The 24385-nt window shown below is 46.0% G+C and overlaps 1 protein-coding gene across 2 annotated transcripts in view; it reads left to right on the forward strand.

The window, feature by feature from the left end:
• Positions 1-496: 496 nt before the first annotated feature.
• Positions 497-24385, forward strand: part of CACHD1 (cache domain containing 1) — a 90390-nt gene continuing 66501 nt past the window's right edge. The window contains exon 1 of one of the 2 annotated variants that reach the window (XM_048312285.1): positions 497-718. In XM_048312285.1, coding sequence (XP_048168242.1) covers positions 512-718 — 207 coding nt within the window. In that variant the 5' untranslated portion in view covers positions 497-511. Of the gene's footprint in view, positions 719-8308; positions 8333-24385 lie in introns of those variants that run through there. The other variant, XM_048312284.1, reaches the window with a different exon arrangement.

Consider the following 24385-nt stretch of genomic DNA (forward strand, 5'->3'; position numbering starts at 1 on the left):
GCGAAAGGAGACGTTGAACACTGATAAAATAAATAAAATAAACGGGGGAAAAAAAAAGTTTTAAAAGAGTTTAAAAAAGATTTTAAAAAATAAAAAGAGACAGAGCGCTGGCTTTTGGAACACACTCACGGCCGATACAACCCTCCCCAGTCCGTGTCCCCCGCTCCGTGTCCCCGCTCCCCCCGCCCGCTCCGGGGGCACGGCGGCCTCCGGGGCGGGGCTGGCGCGGGGGGCCCGGCCCGGCCCCCGCCCGCAGCGCGGCGGCCCCAGACGCCTCCCCCTGCCCGCGGCGCCTCCGCTCGGCCCCGCCGCTCCCGCTCCTCCTCCGCGCCGCAGTTTGCGTCTCTCCGCCGCCGCCGCTCGCCGCCAGCGCCGGGGCCGCGGAGCGCGGGGCCCGCGGAGCGCCGTGAGCGCGGAGCCGGGCGCGGGGCAGCGCCCGCCGCCGTCCCCTGCATGGCGGGCGGCCCGCGGCGCTGAGCGGGGCAGGCGGTGCCCGCGGCGCTCCCCCAGCATGGCGCGGGGCGGCGGGCGGCTGCAGCCCCGCGCCGCCGCTGCCCCTGCCCGGGGGGGCCGGGGGCCGCTCGGCCTCCTGTGCCTGGCGCTGCTGTGCGCGCTGGGCGCCGCCGAGGCGGAGTTCTCCATCCTGGACGAGGCGCAAGTCCTGGCCAGCCAGATGAGGAAACTCGCCACCGAGGAGCTGAGGGTCGTCACCATGCAGGTACGGCCCGGCCCGGCCCGCGCCTCGCCTGGTTTTCCCTCCTTCCTTCTTTCCTTCCTTCCCTCCCTCTTCCACACGCTCTTCTCGATTCCTGCCTTGCCCTTTCTCTCTCCATTCCTTTCTTTCTTTCTTCCCCCCTCCCTCCCTCCCTTGGTTCTTTTCTTCTTCTCAAACTTTCCCTCCCCTCTGCGTGGGCTGCCCGGCTCCCCTCGGCCCCGGCTCCGCTCAGCCCCGGCTCCCTCAGCCCCGGCTCCCCTCAGCCCCGGCTCCCCTCAGCCCCGGCTCCCCTCAGCCCCGGCTCCCCTCAGCCCCGGCTCCGCTCAGCCCCGGCTCCCCTCAGCCCCGGCTCCCCTCAGCCCCGGCTCCCCTCAGCCCCGGCTCCCCTCAGCCCCGGCTCCCCTCAGCCCCGGCTCCCCTCAGCCCCGGCTCCCCTCAGCCCCGGCTCCCCTCAGCCCCGGCTCCCCTCAGCCCCGGCTCCCCTCAGCCCCGGCTCCCCTCAGCCCCGGCTCCCCTCAGCCCCGGCTCCCCTCAGCCCCGGCTCCCCTCAGCCCCGGCTTCCCCCGGCCCCGCTCCCTCAGCCCCGGCTCCCTCAGCCCCGGCTTCCCCCGGCCCCGCTCCCTCAGCCCCGGCTCCCCTCAGCCCCGGCTTCCCCCGGCCCCGCTCCCTCAGCCCCGGCTCCCCTCAGCCCCGGCTTCCCCCGGCCCCGCTCCCTCAGCCCCGGCTCCCCTCAGCCCCGGCTTCCCCCGGCCCCGCTCCCTCAGCCCCGGCTCTCTTCAGCCCCGGCTTCCCCTGGCCCGGCTCTCTTCAGCTCCGGCTTCCCTCGGCCCCCGTTCTCCCCGGCCCCGCTTCCCCCGCCTGAAGGGGGAGCGGGGCCGTAGCGGCGGGGCGCGGGCAGTTTCTTGGTTTATTTGTAATTTACACAATAGAAGCAGCCAAAGCCGCCTCCCGGAGCTGCGGAGGGGTCCGAGCCCGGGCTCGGAGCTGAGCCTGCCGTGCCCCGGGGTAGCTCCGGGCTGAGGACTCGGGGCTGAGCCGGTCCCGCCCGAGCATCCCGCGGGCAGGAGCTGCGGGCAGCCCGAGAGCGCTGCGTTCGGGGGAAGTGATGCTTCCCGGCCCCAGAGTGCGGCCGGAGGAGTTTATTCAGATGCTGGGTTCACGGCGGGGCTCGGAGGAAGGTTATTCTCACTGCCGGGAGTTCTGTGTTGTTTGCGGGGTGTTCTGCGAGGGGCTGGTGGGACTTGCAGGCAGCGCTGGTACCTGCGGTACAGCCGGGCGGCTGCCGACCCTCTCCGGGGGGGGAAAAAGTGAAATCGGATCCCAGGCGGCTTTCAGGGCAAGGTATGGTCAGTAGCAAATGCAGTTTTAAAAGCCTCCCAAATTGAAAAGGAGACACTTTCATAGGATCAGCGGGGGTCTCTACCCAAATGGCTTTTTATCTTCTCTAAACTGGCTGCATTCTCTCACCTCTGGACCATCATTGTGCTGGGCGGCCTCCTAGGGCTTGTTTTGTCCGGGCAAACACTGAGCTGTCTCTTGTCCTTGATGCTAAGAAGACGCGGATTTAAATGACTTCACTTAACAAGGTACATTATTGATGTACTGAATTCAAGGAAGTCACTTTTTTTTTCCTTCTGCCGTGCGTACGCATGTATGTATTTCCCCTCAAAAGATATAAGCATAATCCTTTGCTTTGGTGGAGTCTCTGTTAATGCAAATGAAGTCAGTATAATTGCATTGCTAAATCCGTTTCTGGCGTTAAAAAAAATTGTAATGCGATCACCTCAACGTGTATTGTATTTAAAAAAAGGGCTCATAAAAATATACATTGTTACAGAAGTTAACTATAGGATGAGCCAGCTTTTCTTTCCGAGAATTGTACTGATGATCCAAGCTCGGGAACAATCCGGATGCCAGTGCACGGGGATGCAAATAATGTTAAAACTCTGTTTACTATTAGTTGGATATTTAAGGCCCTGAAGTAATTTAATGTGGTGAAACTGGTAGTTAAACTGAAACCCTTTTCATACTGAGCTCTATTTTTATATGCTTCATATTTTGGCTGTCTCAACTCCCATCACGCTAATGCCCAGCCTGTCCTTTGCTCCCCCTTGGAACATTATTACAGCTGTTTAAGATTAAAAACCGGTGGGAACGAACCTCCCCTGATTTTAGAAGCTTCTCTGCTGACCTCCTACAGTAGAACAAAAAATGTTATGACATGTGTCACTGCAGCCCGTGCTTCTCACTTGATTTTAGGGCTGAAATTTCCAAAGCCTGCTCAGGCGGGGCTGGGTGTAGCTGGCACAGAATTCCCTTTTTTCCCTGCTTGTTCAGGGCTGTTGGTGAGTGGTGATGGGCACCTGGTGCCACGTGAGGGCTGCCAGCACAGTGGGGATGCTTGGGCTGGTGCAAACAGGTTGTGTTGGCAGAAAAGAGGTGTGGGATTTTGAAAGGAGAGTGAGAACACTTAGCTTTAACTGGATACAAATCCCAAGGGTGTTGTCCTTGGTTTAGAGGGTGACATGGAGGCCGGCCCCAAATCAGGACTAGTGAGGGGAAGCTGTGGTAGCATCAGGAAGGGTTGATATCCAGCCGTTAGCGAGCTGCGGTTTTATTTTGCTTCATAAACGAGAGAGGAGGAAGTGGCAGGATTTAATGCTTCCCTTGCGTGCTCTCCCCATGCTCTGGTCCGTGCCAGCTGTGGCTCCCACATCTGCACATCCTGGCAATAGGCAGGAGGTGGTGTCACCAGAGGGCTTTGCAGGAAGGGTAGGTCTGAGCTGGAGGTGGGGAGGAAGCATCCAATGAGTGCAGGAGCAGGTGGAAATGCTTCAGTAGAGTGAAGGTGAGAGGTTGGTTGGGTGTGTTTTGGGTCTGGGAAAAGAGGAAAGTGTAGACGGAGCCTCCAGAAGTGCAGGAAGGCAGGATGAGGTGGAGTCTCTAGAGCAGCCACCAGAGGAGCAAGTGGAAGAGGTAAGAGGAGAGCCATGGAATGTGTGAGCATTAAATGCCTGTGAGAAGGGGCAGGGAGTAATGAACGTGGAAGCTGTGAGATAGGAAATAAATCAGATCTCTGCGGGAGCACTGGCAGTGCTCTAAACGAGCTCTGTCTCCTCTGTGCGGCGTGTCCTTCCTGTGACACCTTCTCCTTCTACCTGCACTTCATGGTGCTGGTCCAACAGCAGTGAGGACTGTTTCTCATGAAATCCCGTTATTTTTGCATTGTTGAGAAGAGTGAGGTACCTCTGGAATAGAGGCTGAAGCTAGAGGCAGACTGAGGATGAGAGAGGTGTCTGGTGGCAGCACCAGTCTGACAATTGATTTTGGCACTCACACCACTGCTGTCTATTTACAGAGACTTGCACGAGGGCAGTGTCTGACTTACCTTTGGGCAGTGCTTTGTTTCCTCGCCCATGCAAGTGCTCTGGTTTCATTTATAAATTTATTCCTTGAATGGTACTGCCTAGAGCTGCTGAGGATCATGTAGTGTAGGTGACAACTCGTGAGTTGCATCATTTGCTGAATGTGTTGAACAGCAGCTTCATAAATTCTTATTTAAATTTCCAATTAGAATATACGTATTTGTACCATACCAAGGATTCCCTTAGTGAGAACACGTGCTGGGCTCTGCAGTGTGTGTGGGTTCCTGGGTGTCTGCCTGTGTGCTGTTTCTCCAGGAGCGGTTAAATACAGAAAGTTCATCAGTTGTCTGATTTTTCTCTGTTGCTCTGATTAATTATTGTTCCCCCTCTGTGTTACAGTTCTGCCAAACCCCTGGTTAATGATGTTGCTATGTTATAATATCCTGTGTATTCCCTTTCACATATTGGGGTATGAGTGGTGTGTACATATACATCCTTACATGGATTTTTGCCCTCAGCAGAAGAGGTGATCTGTTTATGGTTCTGCCCAGAGGGATTTCCCAAATCAACCAGAAACAGCCTCACCACAATCTCTCATCTTCCCTCTCCCTCCTGTGGGACGGAGGGTGCTGGAGAAGCTGCTGGATTCTGGGTCGTGCTGTACCAGTCGCCTGGAACTGCTCCCTCGTTTTTTTCCATAGCCAGAGCACATGTTGCCAGCATCCCTGTCATTCCAGGGACCACCTTTGGGCAGCAGGCTACATCCTTGGGAGGCAGTGTGCGATCCCAGCTCTGCGAGCCCTGCTGCATTCCTTGTCATTCCTCAGCGAACTGCATCCTAAATATCCCATGGCATCGCTTGCCAAGGGCTGCAGCTCGGTCAATGACTACTTGTGTGACAGTCCTGTAATATATTCTCCTGGGCAGAGCTGACACTCTGCACTAATTCAAAGTTAAGAGCCCTTTTAAAAAGACTAAAATTGTAACTGAATTGGTGGTTGTGGCATGACCTGATGTGTTGGGTGGAGTTTCACCATCCCTGTTACCTGGCTCGTCTGATCCCGGCTTCTCTGACCTGGCTGAAATTACAGGGTAGGTTGTTGGTTGGAACAACTGAAATTCTTTAGTTGGGAGGTGAAGGCAGGAAAAGAATAAATCAGAACTTTTGTGAGTGTTTGGTTTGGTTTTGGCGAGGTTTAACTCTCTAAATCTGCTCTGGGTGAGGTGAGGGATATTTTTTGATAGTGTGGGGCAAGGTAATGTTTCCATCTCCAAAACAGGGATATACTACTTGCAGCCAGAGTTGAAAGGAGTAAGAAATGCTTTGAAGATGAAAAGCATTAAATGCATCTATAGCTCTCAAAATGCATGTTGATGTTTCCAGCCAGACAGTAACAAAAGTTGTAGGCCCAGAGGGCCTTGAATATTTGTGAAGGCAGCTCTGCCATCTTAATCCTTAACTCTTACTCCGTGAAGGAAGCACAGCCCTTTCTCATTGTCTGTTACTGATCTTGGGGGCTGGAATCAAAACCATGCATGTTGAACCTGGAAAAAAAGCCAGTTTGCTGGTCATTTTTTTCCTGTTCGTTTTTAATGTTAATACTGTGCATGCTATAATATCTTGATACATCAGGTGATGCAGTGTAAAATAACAGCTTAGTACAGGCTTCTGCTGGTTGATTGGCAAGCATATTATTTATTTATCTTCCTAATAGCTTGTCTGGCCATATGTTTTTCTAGAAGAACAGATTGTGCTCAGACAAGCACGACACAGAAACGGGGAGATGTCCAGGGGCTTATATGGGCTGAAAAATCCACATTCTTTGAGGATTTCTGGGTGATGGCAAAGAGTTGGAGTCACTAGAACTGTCTGTTTATTTAATCCTTTTGAAAATGAGCACTGACAGAATGCAGTATTTATTTTTTCCAATGGGGTTGTCTTCTGGCTAATGGATTTACTACTTAGAAGAGATAAATCTCATTTTGAGCTGTCCTGCAGACCAATTGAAATTCCAGAACTGTGATTCTCCATCTCTGAAATCAGGAGTTTCACACATTTCTCCACTTCTTTTGCTGGATCTTTATGAATAAATCTGTGATGACTGTGAGGTACTTGCATAGCAAGTGGTGTAAAACACCACATCCTCCAGCTCTGAAACCTGGACCTTGTGCACCCTCAGCCAAATGACAGCACAAAAAACTGTCTTTTTTTTTTTCTCCTATTATTTTTAGCTTGTGAAGCTGAAATAAAAAAAAAAAACATAAGTAGGGAAGGCTGTTAAGTGTTTGATTATACCTTTTTGGGTTATTTTAATATTACTTGGCAGTAGTGTGTGCTGTGGTAATAATTACAGAGTAGAAACCAGTGGAGCAAAACCTCATCTGTTTTACATGATTGTCTTAGTTTGCATCCATCTACAGCAGCTTCACTCGAGGCTCTCTGACAGCCCAAGTTTTTCATCCTTTTCCACACACATTCCTTTTTTTCCCCCCGACATGAAACATTTCAAAAAGACAGCGAGAGGTCCTGGTGGAAGGGCAGCAGGAATGGCTGCGTGGGGGAGACCGAATCTGAATTTTTAATTAGGCTTTGAGTTGTCTCTTCAAAGGCTCGGGCCGTCCTTAGTGATGTGGCACAAGCAAAGGCTGACATTCCACTTCAAACACCGGGAATGCAGCTGGCCCGGCCAGATAAAAGTTGGGAGTGTGGAGCAGCAAGGTGGGCTGGCAGATAATGAGCTGTCCCGGCATGGGACAGCAGGAATTCAGATATCCTGGGAGGTGATTGGGAGTCTCAGCTGTGGCAGGGCTGATAACAGAAGGAAGGCACACGAGGAAATGCAGCCGTGTTATCCCACTTTTTCTTGGAGTGGTTGGTTCCTGAGAGGCTGCTCTGCTGCTGTAGCCTGGCCAGGCACTGGGGAGAAAAAAACCCTAATTTTTGTTGTCAGAAAACATCAAGAAATTCTTTTCTTTCAGAGAGGTAAGCTGTGTTTGAATTGGAAAAAAAGACTAAGTTTTTTTGTGTGTGTTTCCCAGTTATTCTTTTATAGTTGTGTATTAAAAGGGAGCATTAAGTACAAACAGGGTTTTTTTTTGTTTGTTTGTCAATTATTGGGAAAAAATTGGCTGAGAAATGCTTGGAGCCTTGTCAGTTCAGTGCCCTCCTGTGTGGAAGTGCCCAGCTCTAAGGAAGTACCCCAAATTTTGTTATTTCTGTTGTCAGGGCACTCCATAGATGGAACTGGGATTCGGGGCTACCTGAGCCTGGCTCCCTGTGAAGCCTGGAAATGGCAATGCTTCATGGATCAGGGAATTTCACTAAAGGTTGGGTAATGGCCCAGGAATGATTTATTTTGATGCAGTTGAATAGGAAAAGATGAAATTTTTTTCTTTAAAATTTTTTTTCTGTACATGAACAATATAAGTTAATAATTGAAGTTTAAGTAACTTATCTGATGTATCACCCTTTGTTTTGTATGTCAAATGAGGTTTTGATTAATAGCTCTTGTATTGGTGGTTTAATGCAGAATAAAGTGTAAAAATATAGAGCCAGCATTCCTCAATCATCACTTTCCTGTAGCTTATTGTTGTTCAATAACATGCAGTGTTAATGAAATCTGAAAGGATATCCTTGTGTTCTCTTTTCCATGGAAAACAGAGTATAAAAGCATTAGTGCTTATGCAATGCCTGTTGTGGAGAATTGCCTTTTCTGATATAAAATATAAGCCAAGTTATTGCTTGAATCCTGTGCTCTGTGTGTTCTTCCCTGTGCAGAAATCTGGATGAAATTATATGTGTGGTTTAGCAGTGAAAATCTGAGTTGACTTTTGAAATAATCCTGATGCCACAAATCAGGAACACTCATTTCCAATCTCAGGAAAAGTGTTAATAGTATTGCTTTATCAACTGCCTCGAAGGACTCTGGAGTGTCTCCCAAGTGATTTTTCCAAAAGTATATTTGCACACTTACAATAATTAGTAAAAGCAAACTATTACATCTCCCTTTAGCAGCTTCCCAGCCAGGAGCAGCTGATAAAAGCAGTGCTGCTGGCCTCTGAGCTCATGGATTTGCACAACTTGGACTGTGTGATTTGAACCCCCTTCACCTTTTGAATAAAACAATGTAATTTTCCTTCCAGCATGTCTGCAGAACTCTCTGGCCAGTGCTCCCTGTCCAGTTTTGACCTTCTTTTGCACGTATCCCTGCCATGCTGTAGGAATTTCTGGCTATACCTAGGATTGTCACAGGTGGGAATGAGGCTGGGGGGGAAGAAAAAAGATTTAAAATAGACACATCTGGAAGTTGCCATAAAAGTTTCTAGGAGCTGGAACACCTTAAGTGGAATATCTTGTGTGTTTGCCCTGGTAGGGTTATTTTTGTGCTGATTTTTGGGGATTTCACACCAAATTGCATGTGGTGATAAGTTCAGCTTGACAGAGATGATGTGATGGTACCACACCAAAGGGCTGAGGTGCTCCCATGACCTCCCTGGCCCTGCTCAGTCCCTGCTTCTGCCCCTTTCAGCAAAGGAAGAAGTAGAAACATTTCCTCTTGGGCCATACTTTCACTTCAGAAGTTAAATCAAACAAAATCTGAGGAGGTGTTTGTGGTGATGGGCTGGGGGAGAGGGGACAGACTCCCAAAAATAGCTGTAGTGGGAGCCTGTTTGCCTGGAGCAGACTCTGAGCCAAGGTTGGAAAAGGCTTCCCAGACCTTGGGAAGACCACACGGAGAGCCAGGAGAGCTCTTTGCCTTTTATTTGTTGGAAAAGAAAGGAACCCCAAACTGTGTGGAGCAGGAGTGTCAGAGCAGCATTTGACACTGGAATGGATGGTGAGTTAGCACGAAGTCTGGGATTTATCCAAATCAGAGCACTTTTCCCCCAGTCCTTTCCCAGAAGCCATGTGAGCACAGGGATCAGCTGTGGGATCCGCCCTGCCAGTGATTATTCCTTGTCCTTCCCCCTCCATGTGACACAGATGGGAAACTGGGAGCTGGTCAAGCAGTGCTGCAGCTGCAGGAGAGCTGTGGGGTGACAGCAGAGCTGCTCCTGCTCGGGGCCGTTCCTGGTGCTGTGTGTCAGGTGGGATTGCTCCAGCGTGGGATGGCTCAGCTCCTGGTGCTTCCCAAACCCTGGGAACAGGAGGGAGCTCCAGTCCTCAGCTCAGACTGGTTGCGTTTGACTTCTGCTGGGAAGAGAAAAACGAGTGCTGTGAGGCTTTTTGGGCTGCAGGAGCTGCTGAGCTGTTGGATGTGCTGGAGGCCAGGAGAGCTTTTTGGGAGTACCTTACAATGGACTCCATGGTGTGGCTATGGAATTGTGCATTTTGGGGGAGCAAAAGTAAGTTTTTCTGAAGTATCTGCTTGCAGTGGCTGCCTGTCCATTGCAAACCAGCACAGGTGCAGCTGCTGATGGAAAATTGGTACAGAAGGAGGTCACATCCAGGATATTTTTCTTGCCTTGTTCATGGTCAATTGAAAAATTAGCAGATTGTTTTTCCTCTTTTCTCCAATATTGGAATCATGTGGGATTTCTGACTTTTGCTAAACACTATTTGGAGGATAAGAGGGAGGCAGAATCTCCCATCGTTGCAAGGAGTGTGAAACGAGGAGGAAAAGCCAATTCCACTCTGTGGATCCTGAATTGCAGTTCCTGTTTTGTTACTGGAGGCTGAAGCTGCTGCATGAGCTGCAGGTTCAGTTTCAAGCTGGCAGCAGTCTGGTGGAGCCCTCATGGACAGGTGTATTCCAGAGGGGCCAAACCAACATTCTGGGGATAGGATTTTTGTGTGGTATGGAAGGCATTGAAGGATAAAAATAGAAGGGTTTCTAATACACTTAGCAGTTTTAACAATGAAAGGATATTTAGTTTAAATAAGTTACAGCTGTAGGTAGTTTGACTTCCTTGGGCACACTGTTTTCGCAATGAATTGTCTGGAATACGAATTTTGTAGTTGTCTTTCATTCCTTTTGCCAGTGGCTCTCCAGGACTGCCAGGTGTGATGTGGGATTTATTCCCTTGGTCTGGCTTGGTGGAGTTTGCAGGGAAAACTGCACTTTCTGGTGCAGGCAGGAAGGCAGGAATAAGCACTGAGGATGCTTGTCTATCACATTATGCAGCTGTGGTCAGGCAGCTGTTTTTAAACAGTAAATTTCAGTCTTTGATCTGTTTGATTAAAATTAGAAAATGTTATTCCTGGGTACACAGCCTCTTGAGTCTTCCTTGAAGGAGGTTGTGATTAAAAAAATGGAAGAAAGTTAATATTCACATATATTGTAGGAAGAGCATGGAAACTGCAAACTTGTCAGAATTTTTTAGCTTTAGATGAGCTTCACCAAGGTGGAGGTTGCAAATACAAACCTAATGGCACTTAAGTAGCCAACCTTCTCTTGTGAATTACTGCTTATTAGTGCAATTGGGGAAAACAAGAAGTCTTACTTTTAGTTTTTTATTTTTGACCGAAATGAAACTGTAATTATGAATTATCATATTCTGACTCTTCCTTTTGAATTCTGCTGCTGTTATATTTTACAATCCTTAGATCATTTCAGCAGCTGCTTTGATGGATGTGCTTGTCGGTCTTGAAGTTGTTAAATTCAGTTTGCTGATGATCCAGCTGTTCTTGGCAGAGGAACCCCTGCTGTGCTGAGCTCACCACTGGGAACACGGAATTTTATTCCAAAAGTTGCGTTTGGTTTCTGAAATTTTAAATATTGACATACTGATGATGCTGTATTTCCATTAAAACTACTGGATGCAAAGCCAAAATTAAAATAACCCCAGCATAGCCATGATAGGAGATAACTGGTCATTTCTATTTCTATTAAACAAGTTGTTTATTTCTATTTGGTAAGAAATGCAGTCTCGTGAATTTTAATGTATCGATTCACTGTGATGTCACATAAATAGAATTTTGCCTCCCCCTTCATATTTATGTATTTATTCAGCAAGTGGTTGGCTGAAAGTCTAGAAATACATTTTAAAAAAAATATGTTCTGGTAATTGCAACCTCAGACTTTGAAACACTGCTTTTTCCTACATTTCCAAGAATAGAAGCTCAGCCTCCAAAAATAAATGATACCCAACATCCATTGCCATGGTTTTCAGTGCTTGGAATGGTGGATTTCTCCTTGAGGAGCAAAGGTGCAGCAGCTATTTTGGGGAGGGAAGATGTGGAGTGGGGATGAAATGAATGCAGAGCTGCTCTGGGCAGGCTCGTTTGAAACGTCAGACCTGCTGAGCGCGTTCCCTGCTCCGTGTGTGTTGTCTGGATGGCTTCATGGAGCCTGAAAAGGCAGGATAAAGAGGAGGAAAAATAAGCAGCTCGAAAGGGATGATAGTGATTAAAATATTTAGTGAAGGAATGTGTTCATTTGGGATTCTTTGGAATTGTAAAGAAAGCTGCTGTTCTTGATGTGCCTATAGTGTAGGTACACACCCTGTGGGTCAGGCTCAATCCAGGCTCCTCCCTATTTTTTATTAATCCACATCTTCTTGCAACTTCAATACAAAAAATGTCCCTGCTTGTTCAAAGCCTTTGATCCCAAACTGTGGCTCCTTGGGAAGCACAGGGGGTTTCTATGGAGTTTGTACCTCAAACTCCTGTGCAGGGGGAAGGAGCAGCAGGGCTGGATTTCTGCTGCTTTCCTGTGTCACTCCACCATTTCCTGCCCTCTACTTCGCTTGTTTTGTGTCATTTTTGTCATTCCCTGTTTGCCATTCCCTGTCTCCTTGCTTCCCAGTGCCATTGGAATGCTGGAGGCCACTTCCCTGCCCGTGGCACCAGGCAAGGACTTTGCCCCCCTCTGCACAATGGAGCTGAGGTGGCCTGATGGCAGCTCTGGTGTGGCAAGGACCTCTCCAATGGTACAGGGAATAAAGAATGTGATGGCAACAGGTCCCCTGGGATTTTGTGCTTGATGGAAGATATCCATGAGGGACTTTTGATGTGGGCATGGAGGACAGGAGAAGGGGGAATGGCTTGAAGCTGAAAGAGAGCAGGGTTAGATGGGATATTGGGCAGGAATTGTTCCCTGGCACACCGGGCAGGCCCTGGCACAGGGTGCCCAGAGCAGCTGTGGCTGCCCCTGGATCCCTGGCAGTGCCCAAGGCCAGGCTGGACATTGGGGCTTGGAGCAGCCTGGGACAGTGGAAGGTGTCCCTGCCCATGGCAGAGAGTGGAATGAGATGACCTTTAAGGACCTTTCAACCCAAACCAGTCTGGAATTCTCTATTCCTGGAAGGAATCTGGATGGGTGAAGTGCTCACCTGATAATGGTTTGCATGACAAACCCCAGCAGTTCTGCAACCACCCGCTCTTCCTCCATGTCCCATGAGGAGCTGGACTGGAGTTTTGCTGCTGCTGGTTGACAACATTTCCTTTTAATCCTGAAAATAGATTCACAGCCTGTTTGGGATCCTTGCTCAGAAATGAAGTTAGAGCCAGTGTCAGCATCAGGCCCTAAGTCTAAAAATATATTTAAAATATGGAAACCTTGCTATAGCAAGGCTGTGGTTTGCACAGGCCGGAATGCAGAGCTGGCCCACAGCCACACCCACACTGGGGAGTGTTCCCAACTTCTGGTTTGCTTTGATGATGTAGAAAGAAAAAAGATTTTTTTTTTAAAATTACTTTTTAAAAACTTTTTTTTCCTTTTGGTGGACAGAAGATAACGTGCTTTCCCACAGAGCTGGCAGGAGTCTTTACCTATCTTAGTTATCCAAAATCTTGGGAAATGCTGAGCCCCTGTGGGAAAAGGAAAGGGAGGGAAAAGATGGAGGAAGAGGATGAAGTGGCTGTGTACTGCTTTGGTGTTGATAAGAGCAGGAGTGGCAGCTCACCAGTTCATCCTGATCCATGGTGTAACAGCAAGATCTGATCTATTATTTCTATTGTTTGTTTATTTATTAACTTTCTGTTTCCAACCTGCCAGAGCAGCGATTCCAGTGTCCTGAGAGCATCGTGTTTGGTGCAGGAACACTGTCAGGGCTTGAATCCTCCTTTCCATGTTTTCCTGAACAGTGTGAGGTGCCTGAGTGTCACCAAATAAAGAAATGAAAGCATTAAGACATGGAAAATCCACATTCAGCGGTTGTAGTGGGTACCAGGCCTATCTGAGTGTTACTCAGAGGAGCTGTGCAGCATTGCCAGCTCCTCACTTCAAATCCTGGTTTTCCAGTGACAGACTTAAAAATCTTATTGTGCAGCTGAGTTAGTGACTGAGCCTTCACTTTATAATCACTTTATAGAACATATGCACATTACCAGGACGTGTTTAATGGACACACGGCCACATGAAAGGGCTCTTTGTGGCAGGAGGCTTTTGTGCCTTCCTGGATCCCTCAGCAATTCCTGCGGAGCTTCCCAAGTCTGGCTGACACGGAGCGGCCGAGGAAAAGCCCTTGTGGCTTTCAGCTTGACTGGAGAATAATGGGGAGCAGGATGGGAGTGGGGGAGGGCTCTGGCTGGGGGGCACTGAACACTCCAGTTCCTCCTACCCCAGCTGGGGCTTTGCATTCCCAATGACCTCGGCCTTCCCGGGAAGCTCAGCCGGGATTGTGGCAGCAACAGCAGCGTCCACACCTGGGGACACTGGGACAACTTTTCTCAGTTCCTTTATGTCAGGTTTGTCTGTAATGGCCACTTACCACAACAGCATTTGATGTGTTTATTATTTTTTTGAACTGAGATTTGATGTTGTCTTTCATCTTCTGTTTAATCTCTCAGCTACATTTTGTTTCCTGTCTGTGGGTCTTAAAAAACTTTTCTAACCTTACCTTTCTTCCTCAAAACATAAGGCTTCAAGGTCATGGATATGTTCAGTTTGACCTGGCAATAATCTTCACAAGAACAAGAATTTAGTGGATATATATTTAACTTTCTATTAACAAAAAGAGCGAAACTTCAGGAAAAAAAGTCTTGGAGTTGTCTGATAAAGATGTCTCCTTTTGCATTGTTACTCATTCACGTGGTGCTCTGTGAGGTTGCAAGCAGAGAGAGCTTCAGCTCCTGGGAGAACCTTGGGAAATCTATTCTGGTTTGGAAATGGCTGAATAAAGGTGAAGGAAAAGAAGATTATTAACCAAAAAAAAAGGAAAAAAAAAAGGGGTGGGGGAACATACACAAGCAAATCCACACATTTAATTAAATTAGAAATTGGATAGATGTGATTGGAGTAGGGTTTCTAGTTTGGTCAGATCCCAGAATAATTAAGGTTGGAAAATCCCTCCCAGCCCATCACGTCCAAGCTGTGCCTGATCCCCACCTTGTCCCCAGGCACATCCAGGAGTTCCTTGGGCACCGCCAGAGATGGGCACTCCAAACCTCCCTGGGCAGTTCCAATGCTTGACCAGCCTTTCCAGGAAGAAATTCCTGCTGATGACCACCCTGAGCCTCCTGTGGTGTGTCCCTGGCGGGAAAGGTTGGTGTCCCCTGTTGGTGCGCAAACACTGCTCACGTGTTCCCGAGAAAACATCCGGGTGAGGACGAGCTGGGGGCTGCCTGTGCTTGGGTAGCTCCAGCCAGATGTGTGTGGATCCCAGCAATGCCTGTGGTGAACCTCACCTTGCTCCTTGCCTTGGGCACCAGCTGCCTGTCTCCATCTGATCCGTGTGTGGCCACGCTGGAGACTCTGTCATGCCAAGAGAGAGCCAAAGTTGTTCTGTCTGGCTGGAGTTGAGCGTCTGCAGCTTCTCCAAGGGCAGAGCTGTTGGTTGTATGGTGGCTGAGGGCAAAAGCCAAGGGCTGGGCTACACCCAGGTGCCTTCAAAGGGCTTGGAAGGGAATTCAGTTGGAAAATGCTGCCAGAGGAACGTGCATGGCCGCGGTGAATGGGAACGGGGTGAAAGGCAGTGGGCTGGGCTCTGTTCTTCTGGGACTGGAAAGCACTTCTTGTCTCAGGATCAACCAAGATGTTCTGCATTGATGTCATTGAGCTGAGTGAGAATTCCATTGGAATAATTGGAAGAAGCTTTTGGAGACAAAGCACTCAAGGCCTTTTTGCCAAGTGAACTTGGAGCATTTTCTGGATAAACCAAATGAGGACCTTTCCAGGTGTGCTCATAAAAGGATGTGTTCCAGGTATTCCTCAATCTCCTCTCACCAGAGAAAAGCTCTCGCAGAAGTCAGATCCTTGATTCAATTCCTCTCTAAGAGGAGTTATTTGCATTTCCCTGTTATCCCCTCACTTAACTCTGTGTTTAAAAAACTCCGTTACCTGGGAACAGGTGCAAATTTATGGTATTGTTTTCTCCTCTCCCTTATCTTTTTAATCAAAACACAACAAAATCTGGCAAAGGACTAAGGTATTCTTATTTTTTTAAATTTTTGATTACCTCTATTTATGACTCATCTGAAGGATAAAAAGCTCCCTAGTTCATGAACTTTCCCATTTTTATTTTTTTTTTTTTAATTTGGAGTACTGTCCTTAGCTCATTAGCTAGAATCTCCTGTATAATTATCTATAATTTTCTATCCTACTTGCTCAGTGAAATATTTAGAGAAACACACACTCTGTGGTAGTACAGTGAGCTGGGCTTTTAATTTTAAATTCTTCATTAATTTCACTGCATATTTGCTGAAAGTTTTGTGTTCTGCATGTGTGATCTTCAGTTTTTTAGGAGAGAGTTGAACATTGAATAGAAATCAGTTTCTGCTTTGTCACATGAAGATTTCTCATGAAAAACAATATAATTTTCCTTTTCACACAGCTGCTATTTGTTTGGGATAACAAATACTCTTTTTTTTAAATCAGAAAAAACCCCTCTATTATTGTTATTGCTATTTTATTTTTGGTGACTGAAAAATTGCAACAGGAAATGACCCTAGCCACAGTTTCCATGACACCCTCTCACTTGAATCCAGTTTTCAAGCAGATGAAAGGCCCAAGCAGCCTTTTGATAGTGAGCAGCTAATTGGGTGCCTGATAGAGGCAGGTTTTTCTCTGGGAAATAAATAAAGGAGCCAAGAAGTGGAACAGCTGTGTTTTGGTACATGTGTATAATCCCAGATAAAACTCTCCAAGGGCAAGGAAATACAGTAATACCTCACTGAAAGGAAAATTAAGAGTCTTTGAAAGCCTAAATGTGGCTTGGCGGGGGGGGGGGGGGTGGATCTTGTTTTTAAAATAAAAATCTGCTGGAACAAATGTGGTAATAAATAATGGGATTATAAAATCTGAGCAGAACCTCTTGTTCTGTGAGATGTGGTGCTGGGTTTTGGTTCTGTCTAGGCAAGAAAATGGCAATTTGGCCTTCTTTTTGTGTTTTTCCTTTGGTCAGTAAATTTCTACTCCAAAAAAATGAGTGGTTGGAGGCTGTTTTCAGCTCGTCTGCTCTCAGATGAGCTGCAGCTCGTGGACTCCTCACATCTGACCGTGGCTGTGGCTCCTCCTCTACAAATGTATGTTAAAAATGCCCCTGTGGAGAAGGAGAAGGTAGGAATTTCTCTTTTTGGTGGATAAATTTAAACCTGAGGAGCCCCTTCTGGTAGGGTGTTAACCTCCCTGTAACCCCTGTGGTGACCAGCAATCTTCCAAGGCATGGCAAAGGGGATAAATAGTTAAAATAGAGCGAAATACTTGGCATGAGGACCTTTTGTTAAAAAATGGTGTGAATCTCAAGTCTGTTCTTGATTCGAGGGATAAATCCTGAAGGAATCCTGTGAAGCTGAGTTCTGGAATGAGCTGTGACTGCTGAGGCTGCAGTTTCTGAGTCAAGTGGTGGTGGTTGCTCCTCCTGCAGCACCTGGGGGTGTCACAGGGCTTTGTCTGATGCGTTTCTTGTCACTTTGTGTGGGATTCCTTGGCTTTTCTGTGAAGTTTTGAATACCTGGATGGGAAAGTTGTAGGAAAAGTCTAAAATGCAGAACTTGTGAGCTCTCTGTTGGTCCTGGAAGTGTTTCCAGCTGCTCAGCCCTATTCCCATGCGTTGATTTCTCCTCTTGAAGTTTCCATGCAGAATATTTCATCTTCATACTTCAAACTGAGTGAAATAGTCTGGGTTTTACCTCCTGAATACGGGGCTTGGAGCAACCTGGACTGGTGGAAGCTGTCCCTGCCCAAGGCATGGGGTGGAACTGGATGAGCTTGAAGGTCTGTTCCACCCCAAACCATGCTGGGGTTCTATGAATATCAAAGAAAGCATTGGGTTTTTTTAATGCAGGGGTGTAAAATCAATGTAAAATGAATCTTCAGAACAGGTGGAACAATAGCTGATTAATAGGGGGGGGTGTGTTAAATGCAGCTTTGGGGTTTTTTTTTAAACCAATATCTGTGTTTTCATTAGGGCTTTGTCAGCAGTTGAATCTTACAGGTTGGGTTTTGTTGTTTTGTCTGGGTTTGTTTTTGTTGTTGCCTTTCAGGGCACTTTTAGTGCTTGATCAGGATATGTCAAACTCTGAAAGCAAAACTCATTTTGCAACTTGTGAACTTAAAATGGCATTGACAGTGTAGAAACTGTTTGTCTCATTTTATCCCCTCCCTCCACAAGGAGCACATCAAAATTAATTCAGGAACCTCATTTCCCCACTTCTTCTATACTTTATGCATTTTATAGCTTCATTGTGGGAGTTTTTGGTTATTTAAATGAGAGGATCCAATGACTTTTATAGCAATAGTAGCTTGTGGTTAATAATGGTGGAAATTGGATGCAAATACATTTAAAAATATCCAATTAACACAAGCAATTAGTGATCGCTGTGTTTATCAATCAGAATGCACTCCTAAACTGTCCTAAAATTCAGTAATTATCATTTATTAATCCCTGACTTGGTGTTTGGGGAGGATTTGGTTGGCATTCCATGTTTTTTAGGTTGATGCAGAGGTCACCTGCTCGTAATTCTGAACATGTGGAGCAGAGTAAACCCAAACACACCGTGGGACCTTTTCTGCCTGGAAAATTTACGTTTCCGTGAGATAATGCTCAGACTGGAAACGTTTTGTGGATGAAAGTGGGAGCACATGGAGGAGGGAGCCAAGTCTGGTACGTGGGGATGAGGGGCTGCAGAGCCAGGAAATGTGGGAAAGACAGTGGGAATTGGTGGTAATGGTTACTTGGTCATTTTTACTTCAAATTTGGCTTAAATTCTTACCACTTACACACAGTGAGATCCGGGCAGCTGCTTCATATTGCCACTTATTCTTCATTTGTTTGCAAGTGAGAAACAGGAGCGCATCCCATAATTTATAACCCTGATTTAATGTGTTATGAGACACTGGAGAAAGGATTTTGCCTCTCACAGCTCTCAGAATTTTCATAACTTAATGTCTCATTTTAAGAAATTCAGTATTCGGTGAATTCGTTCTAACCCAGAAATTCGCACCCTTACTTCATTTTTGTCCTCTGTGTTTGGGGATGGACATCAGTTTTTGGAATGTTTTGAACTTTTATACTGCCTGATGCTTTTGATTTTGGAACCTTGTGTTTGTGTCCTTGTTAGGAGTGAAAAAAACAGAATAAAAGTCCAGCTGGGGAGGTGAGACAGGAGTTTCGGGCTGTTCCAGTGTCTGTCAGTTCCCAGTGCAAAAACTGCCTTGTGAAAACACACATGGAAAGCTTTTGGAAATTAAAATACAGATTCCATGCTGAAACAGAGAGCTGAAGTTAATTCCTGTGTATCAGCAATTTATTAAAGTTGAAATTTATTCATTAATTTGTGACGATAAATTATCACTATCAGCGTAATGAAAATTTTTCAGCCCATTAAATCTTATTTTCCCCCCTTCACTTCCTACCAGTCAAATCCTGCTACCACTGTAGGAGTAACTGTGAGACAACAGGAATATTCATTCCCTGAGTAGCATTAATCTACTTCCATTCTCCATTCAAAGTAGTGTTAATGCCTTTATTTCTCCTTGGAGCCTGAACTCGCTAATCCCGAGCCCAAAGTGGATTATGGTGTCGTTCCTGCGTGTTCAGACAGATGTGCAACACACAGATAATTGCACAGAAAGGCAAAAGAAAGGGAATTTATTTAGTTGCTGAGCTGGAGGTGGTCTCTATCCAGCCTTAAATCCTTAATTCAATTTCAGGTTTGCCACTCAGTCCTGTTGGCCTCTTGCTCCAAACGATTTCTAGTTGGAAAACTGCTTGGACTGATCCGTATTTCCTGTGCACTGAAGCATCCTCAAGAATTAAATATGAACGGATGTTAGGAAATATTGAAATGTTATGAAACATCTAATTTCAAGTGCAAATATCTGCCTAGGGATTCTTGATTATCTTTAATGAAGATGACACTACCCATGATCAGCACAAGTGCTTCTCAAAGAAGACCACTGAAGGAAATCACAGCAGAGATTTGTTTGGAGTAAATGAGCAGCCTTTTCTCCAGAGATTCCAAAATATTTTATTTAGACAAAGTTAAGCATGACTCGAGATTAAAAGAGAGGTCAAGTAATTCTCTCATGTTTTGAAAGAGAAATTGGTTTAATTGTGTTCATTTACCGGGAGCACTGGATTTGCTTCGTGGTTTGTAAATGTTTTGTGAAAAAGCAGCTTGTAATAATATTTATAGAGGGAATGAAAAATAGTAATTGCCTCTGTCACTGCTTGAATTTTAACAATGTGTGTGCACATGAGGCCTTTTTGATCTTTTTAATAGGAACAACCCAACTGGCAATGACATCACATCAGGAAAGGAATTAATGCTACCACTGTCAACTTCCTGGGTTGTTTTTTTTTTCTGAAAAGCTGGTTCCCTCCAGTTTAAATTCCCTTTTTACAGTGGAAATCTGCTCCCACATTCTGTTGTCTGTCCTCGTGATGTTTTGCTCTGTTGGCCAGAAATGACAATTTACTGTGTGGATGGGCAGGGTCCCAGGGCTGTGCCTGTAGCAAGATCTGGTGTGATTTAGGTTTGCAAAACATGAATCTAATACCAATTTGAGGTATCAATTCCATCCTCCACAGTTGGGATTGTGCAGTTTGCAGTCCAGTCTGTTCCTGGACTTGGAAGGTTGCACTGGGGAGGTAAAAACAACTCAGAATAGAGGAAAAAACAATCTTCCAAAAGAACCCAGGCTGTTTCTAAACATCCTGAAAGCTGGTTTCTTTTTCCTCTGTTCTCTCTGCTCTGCAGCTCTTTTGCATTGTGTTTTTTCTCCCACGTTTTCCTGTATCTTGAGGATAAGCAGTGGGAAGTCTGGGATAACCCAGCAGAACTCTCCTCCTGCAGTGACTCCAAGGATGCATGGCTTGAATTCACGGGAATGTGGAGCCAGGAGCATCCCTGGCATTGAAATAGCTGCAAAAAGCTCCTCCCCTGGCTAAGGAGGAGATGCCCGAGTGGAAACTGAAAAAGTCCTGCATTGTAACCTGAGGGGTTGTGTTTGCACAGGTGAAATGCCTTTAGGGAGATTTTGGGGAGGTGCAGTTCTTACAAATTTCAGCTGCTAATTTGAGGCATCGATTTTCAGACACAGAAATCATTCAGGGTTGTTAATCACAGCTCCTCAGAAGAGCACAGTCTGATTTTGAAGCTGGAGTTGAGTGTAACTTCTTGCTGCTCAGTGTTTGAAAGGTAAATTTATTTATAATCATTTCAGGACAGCTCATTTTTAGAAGGCTGGGATCATTATCTTTTTTTAGGGTAAACGATATTTCAGAAAAATTCTCTCCATCCCTGCTGTGGTGGGACCATCCCATCCCCTGGGACCCAGAGCCAGGACCCCGGAGCCCCAACCCTTGGCTTGTTTGGAAAACAGTGAGGGGGCAGGAATAAAGGGCCCTGCTTTGCACAACATCTGATGAGTTTTTGCTCCCAAAGGCTGGATGTAGAAATTCCTGTGGGATGGCTTGGCAGGAGTGCTGCAGAAAGCACTGAGGCGAGTTCTGCTCCTCTCCAACGCCTTCCCTCATTAAATCTGGAGCTTTCTCTCCCTTTTCTGGGTTGGAATCCACTCTGTGCTTGATTAACACTGGAGGTTTTGTTTGAGTTTTGGTTGTTGGTTGTTTTTTGGTTTTTTTTACTCCCCCCTCTTTCATGTAAATGATGTCTTACTATTTTGCTTGCTTTTTCCCTTTTTTAATTAGAAGACTAAATGCTCGCATTCATGCACAAATTGCTTTGAAGTGCTGTAAGAATTCAAATCATGAGCTTCCTCCAGTCTCAATCTTTAATTTTTTTTGCAAACTGATAACATCTAATGGCTGTGCTCTTTCCAGAAGATTACATTTGTTTTCTGCGGGCTGCTCTGCCTCCTCCTGTGTCCCGAGATAACGAGTTCAGCACGAGGGAGACGTTAATCAGCCAGCTCCCAGCGAGCATTCCCAAGGTTTTGGTACTTGGCTGGCCCACAGCTCCCTGAAAAAACGAGGGAAGAACAGTCCTAGTGGCTGTGGGCACCTCTGGATGCCGTGGGACAGCTCAGCTCCTTGGAGAAGTGGTTGAGCACTTTCTTCCAGGGATTACCTTCTTTGCTGTATTTACCCAGGAATTAGTTGCTACTTTGCACCTGTCTGTTACTTTTGGGGCTGCAGGACAGAGTTTGCTGCTGCTGTGTTTTAGGATGTTGGTGGTTCCAGGTGGAATTCTGGCTCATGGAATACCAAGCTGTCAGATCCATCACTGTGCTCACTGTTTGAGTTCATTCCAGCCCTGTTTTGGGAGCAGAGGGGAAAATATCCATTTCCAGTGCTGGTGGATGAGTAATGCTCTTTTCATTAGCACTGAAGTGTGGCAAAATGGTGTTTCCTGAAGCCCACAGAGACTCCCAGGGGATTTCAAATCCCAAGGTCAGATGAGTGCAGTTTAAATGGCCTCTCCTCTGCTTCTGGAAGTGTTTGGTGACTGACCCCCCCCTTTTAAATGTGGGGTCACAGCCCTGGGACTGGCCTTGTGTCCCCAGGGAACTGCAGAACAGCTGAGGTGGGACAAGACCTCCTGAGGTCCTGCTTGGCAAGGCCACCCTCCTGTTGTGTCTGGAGTCACTTTGAAATGTAACAGTTATTTGAAAATAACTTCACCTCCAGGTTTGAGGGAATCATTAATATAAATAATGCAAGGTGTTTATCTTCTGGAGGTATTTTCTGAAGTTCTTTTAAATTTCAAGTGAGAGATTAAACCTAAGAATTTAAAGTTGCACAGATTTGCTCCCACTCCTTTCTGCTTAGAAAAGGAAGGGTGGGGATCATACCAAATATAAACAACATACAAATCATCGTATAAAAATGATGCAGATGAGATATTTAAACAGATGACCTTAAAACTTCTGTACTTATTAATACAACTAATACTATAAATGAGAGCAACCTTGTAGTTTTTATTCCAAACACTGACTCACAGGAAGGTAATTATGTCCTGCCAGTCCTCTTCAGGATCCTACTCACCCTTTATTTATCTCTTGACAAAAGTGTGGGCGTTTTGGTGCAAGCACCTGCGCATGGACTGCAGTGTGTGTTAAACCTTTAAATGTGGGTGTCTCTCCAAGTGCAGGCACTGGGAGGCAGCTCCCGTTCCAGAGAGGTTGTAGGGAAGGCTTTTGGGATATTTATCCTGTGGATGCTGATGGTTCCTGCTGAGAGATCCTGAAAAATGATACTCCTGGACACTTAAAGCAAACAGCTCTGTAATTAGGTTGCCATCAGCCCATTTATTTCATGCACACAAGTTCAGTGCCGTGATTTATGGTCTTTAAATCCTTGGATTTAAGGTTGTCTGCTTGGGTATTGTTGTTGTCTGATTCAAGTAGTGTTCCTGTGCTGCAGCATTTCTCCAAGCAAAACCCATCAGCCTCTGCCTTAATTATGTAAAAGTGATCAGGAAACAAAATTACATCTCTTGGTGTGTGTCTGTCCCTTTGTGCTTTGGGATTTTTTTCCTGACTTTACTGTAAAATTACACAATCCTGGCTGGAATGTTACATCAATTGATCCATGTTTTTTCTCCATACTTGCTGTACATTGAATTCATGACCAAATTGGACAAGCACAATGATTACACTAAAGTGGTATCAAGCCCTTCTGGCTCTAGGATTGCAACTATTTACAAGTCTTGGGCTGCTGCTTAAATTTTTTCCCAATTTTTAGTCATTTTGACATGAGTTTGAAAGCAAACCGGAAAACTGAAACCCAGAGTTCTCCCAACAGAATGAAGGCTCAGGTCAATTTTGCTCCTGTTAAATGCTCAATTTTAGGTTCTCTTAAAGGGAAAAGGACCAACAAAATGCAGCAAGGTGAAAACAGTTCACTGATCAAAATGTTCTTGACCTGAAAAAACCCACAGAAATACTGTAAGTTTTCCATCCTAGAGGCTGGAATGAGGAATAAAAAATCCAATGCCATTGAGAAGCCCATCTGCTTTGTGTTTTAGGGTTGGGTAGCATGACTTTCTTTTTTTCTGCCATACACATTGTCAGGAGAATAACCTTAGTCAAGTTACAATGGCTAAATCAATAATCTCTTGAACATGTGGAACTCATTTTCTTGGGATATTTTCCCCTCTTGCTCTTTTTCCCTTCCTCTTCTCTGGTCCCTTGAAAAAGAAGACAAAAAAAACCTGCTGGTTCCTGATTGCATTTTTTGGCACTTACTCCATTTTCCATAGTTCTCTCTCCTTGCAAATGCCTGGAGTTTCCCAAGGAAACAAATTTTTAAGAATTGTGCTCTCCTTTGCTCCTTTTCAGTGTTGTGCCTATTCCCCATCTCCCCTCTGAGGCTGAAATGATCCCATGGGATTTTACCGCCCGCAGCTGATATATAAATGTTAGCTGAGATGCTTTTTGCTGTCAAGTTAAGATGAAATTTGAATCCCAGTTCTCCTGTGTTGCCCAGAATATATTCCAGTGCTGCAGAAATGTGATGGGCACCTGGCAGAAGGCAGTGGTAGCTTGAGTCTTAAATAGGGACTTGGTGAGCAATCTTCATTAAGAGAAAAAATGGGAAGGGAGATGATGTTTTCCCACTTAAAACCTTAAATATTGGGGGATTTGTGCACCCAAAAGATGTGTTATGAGCCTGCAATGTTCATTGGTTGTAACTTACATCATTCTCTTTATTAATTAGTATTCTCTCCTCTACTGGTTATTGATTTCTCAGTTCTCATGCTAATTAGTCACCATTTTTCAGTCTTTTTAATATCTTTTTCCCAGACAGGGAGTTTCCAGCATATGCTGTGTTTTCTTTGTTAGGCTCTTATTTACCTTCTGCTTTCTGCAGCAGTTCCTTGAAGGGGTATAAAATCTGCATTTTAGGTGCCCAGGTTTCAGGGTCATTGAAGCTCATCAGGCTTAGTTCAGCAAAACTTCAAATTTCAGCTATTTTCCAATCAAATTCCAATAATATCAGTCTGAGAAGAAAGCTA

The sequence above is a fragment of the Corvus hawaiiensis genome, chromosome 9 (genome assembly GCF_020740725.1).
Source record: "Corvus hawaiiensis isolate bCorHaw1 chromosome 9, bCorHaw1.pri.cur, whole genome shotgun sequence".
NCBI lineage: Eukaryota > Metazoa > Chordata > Aves > Passeriformes > Corvidae > Corvus > Corvus hawaiiensis.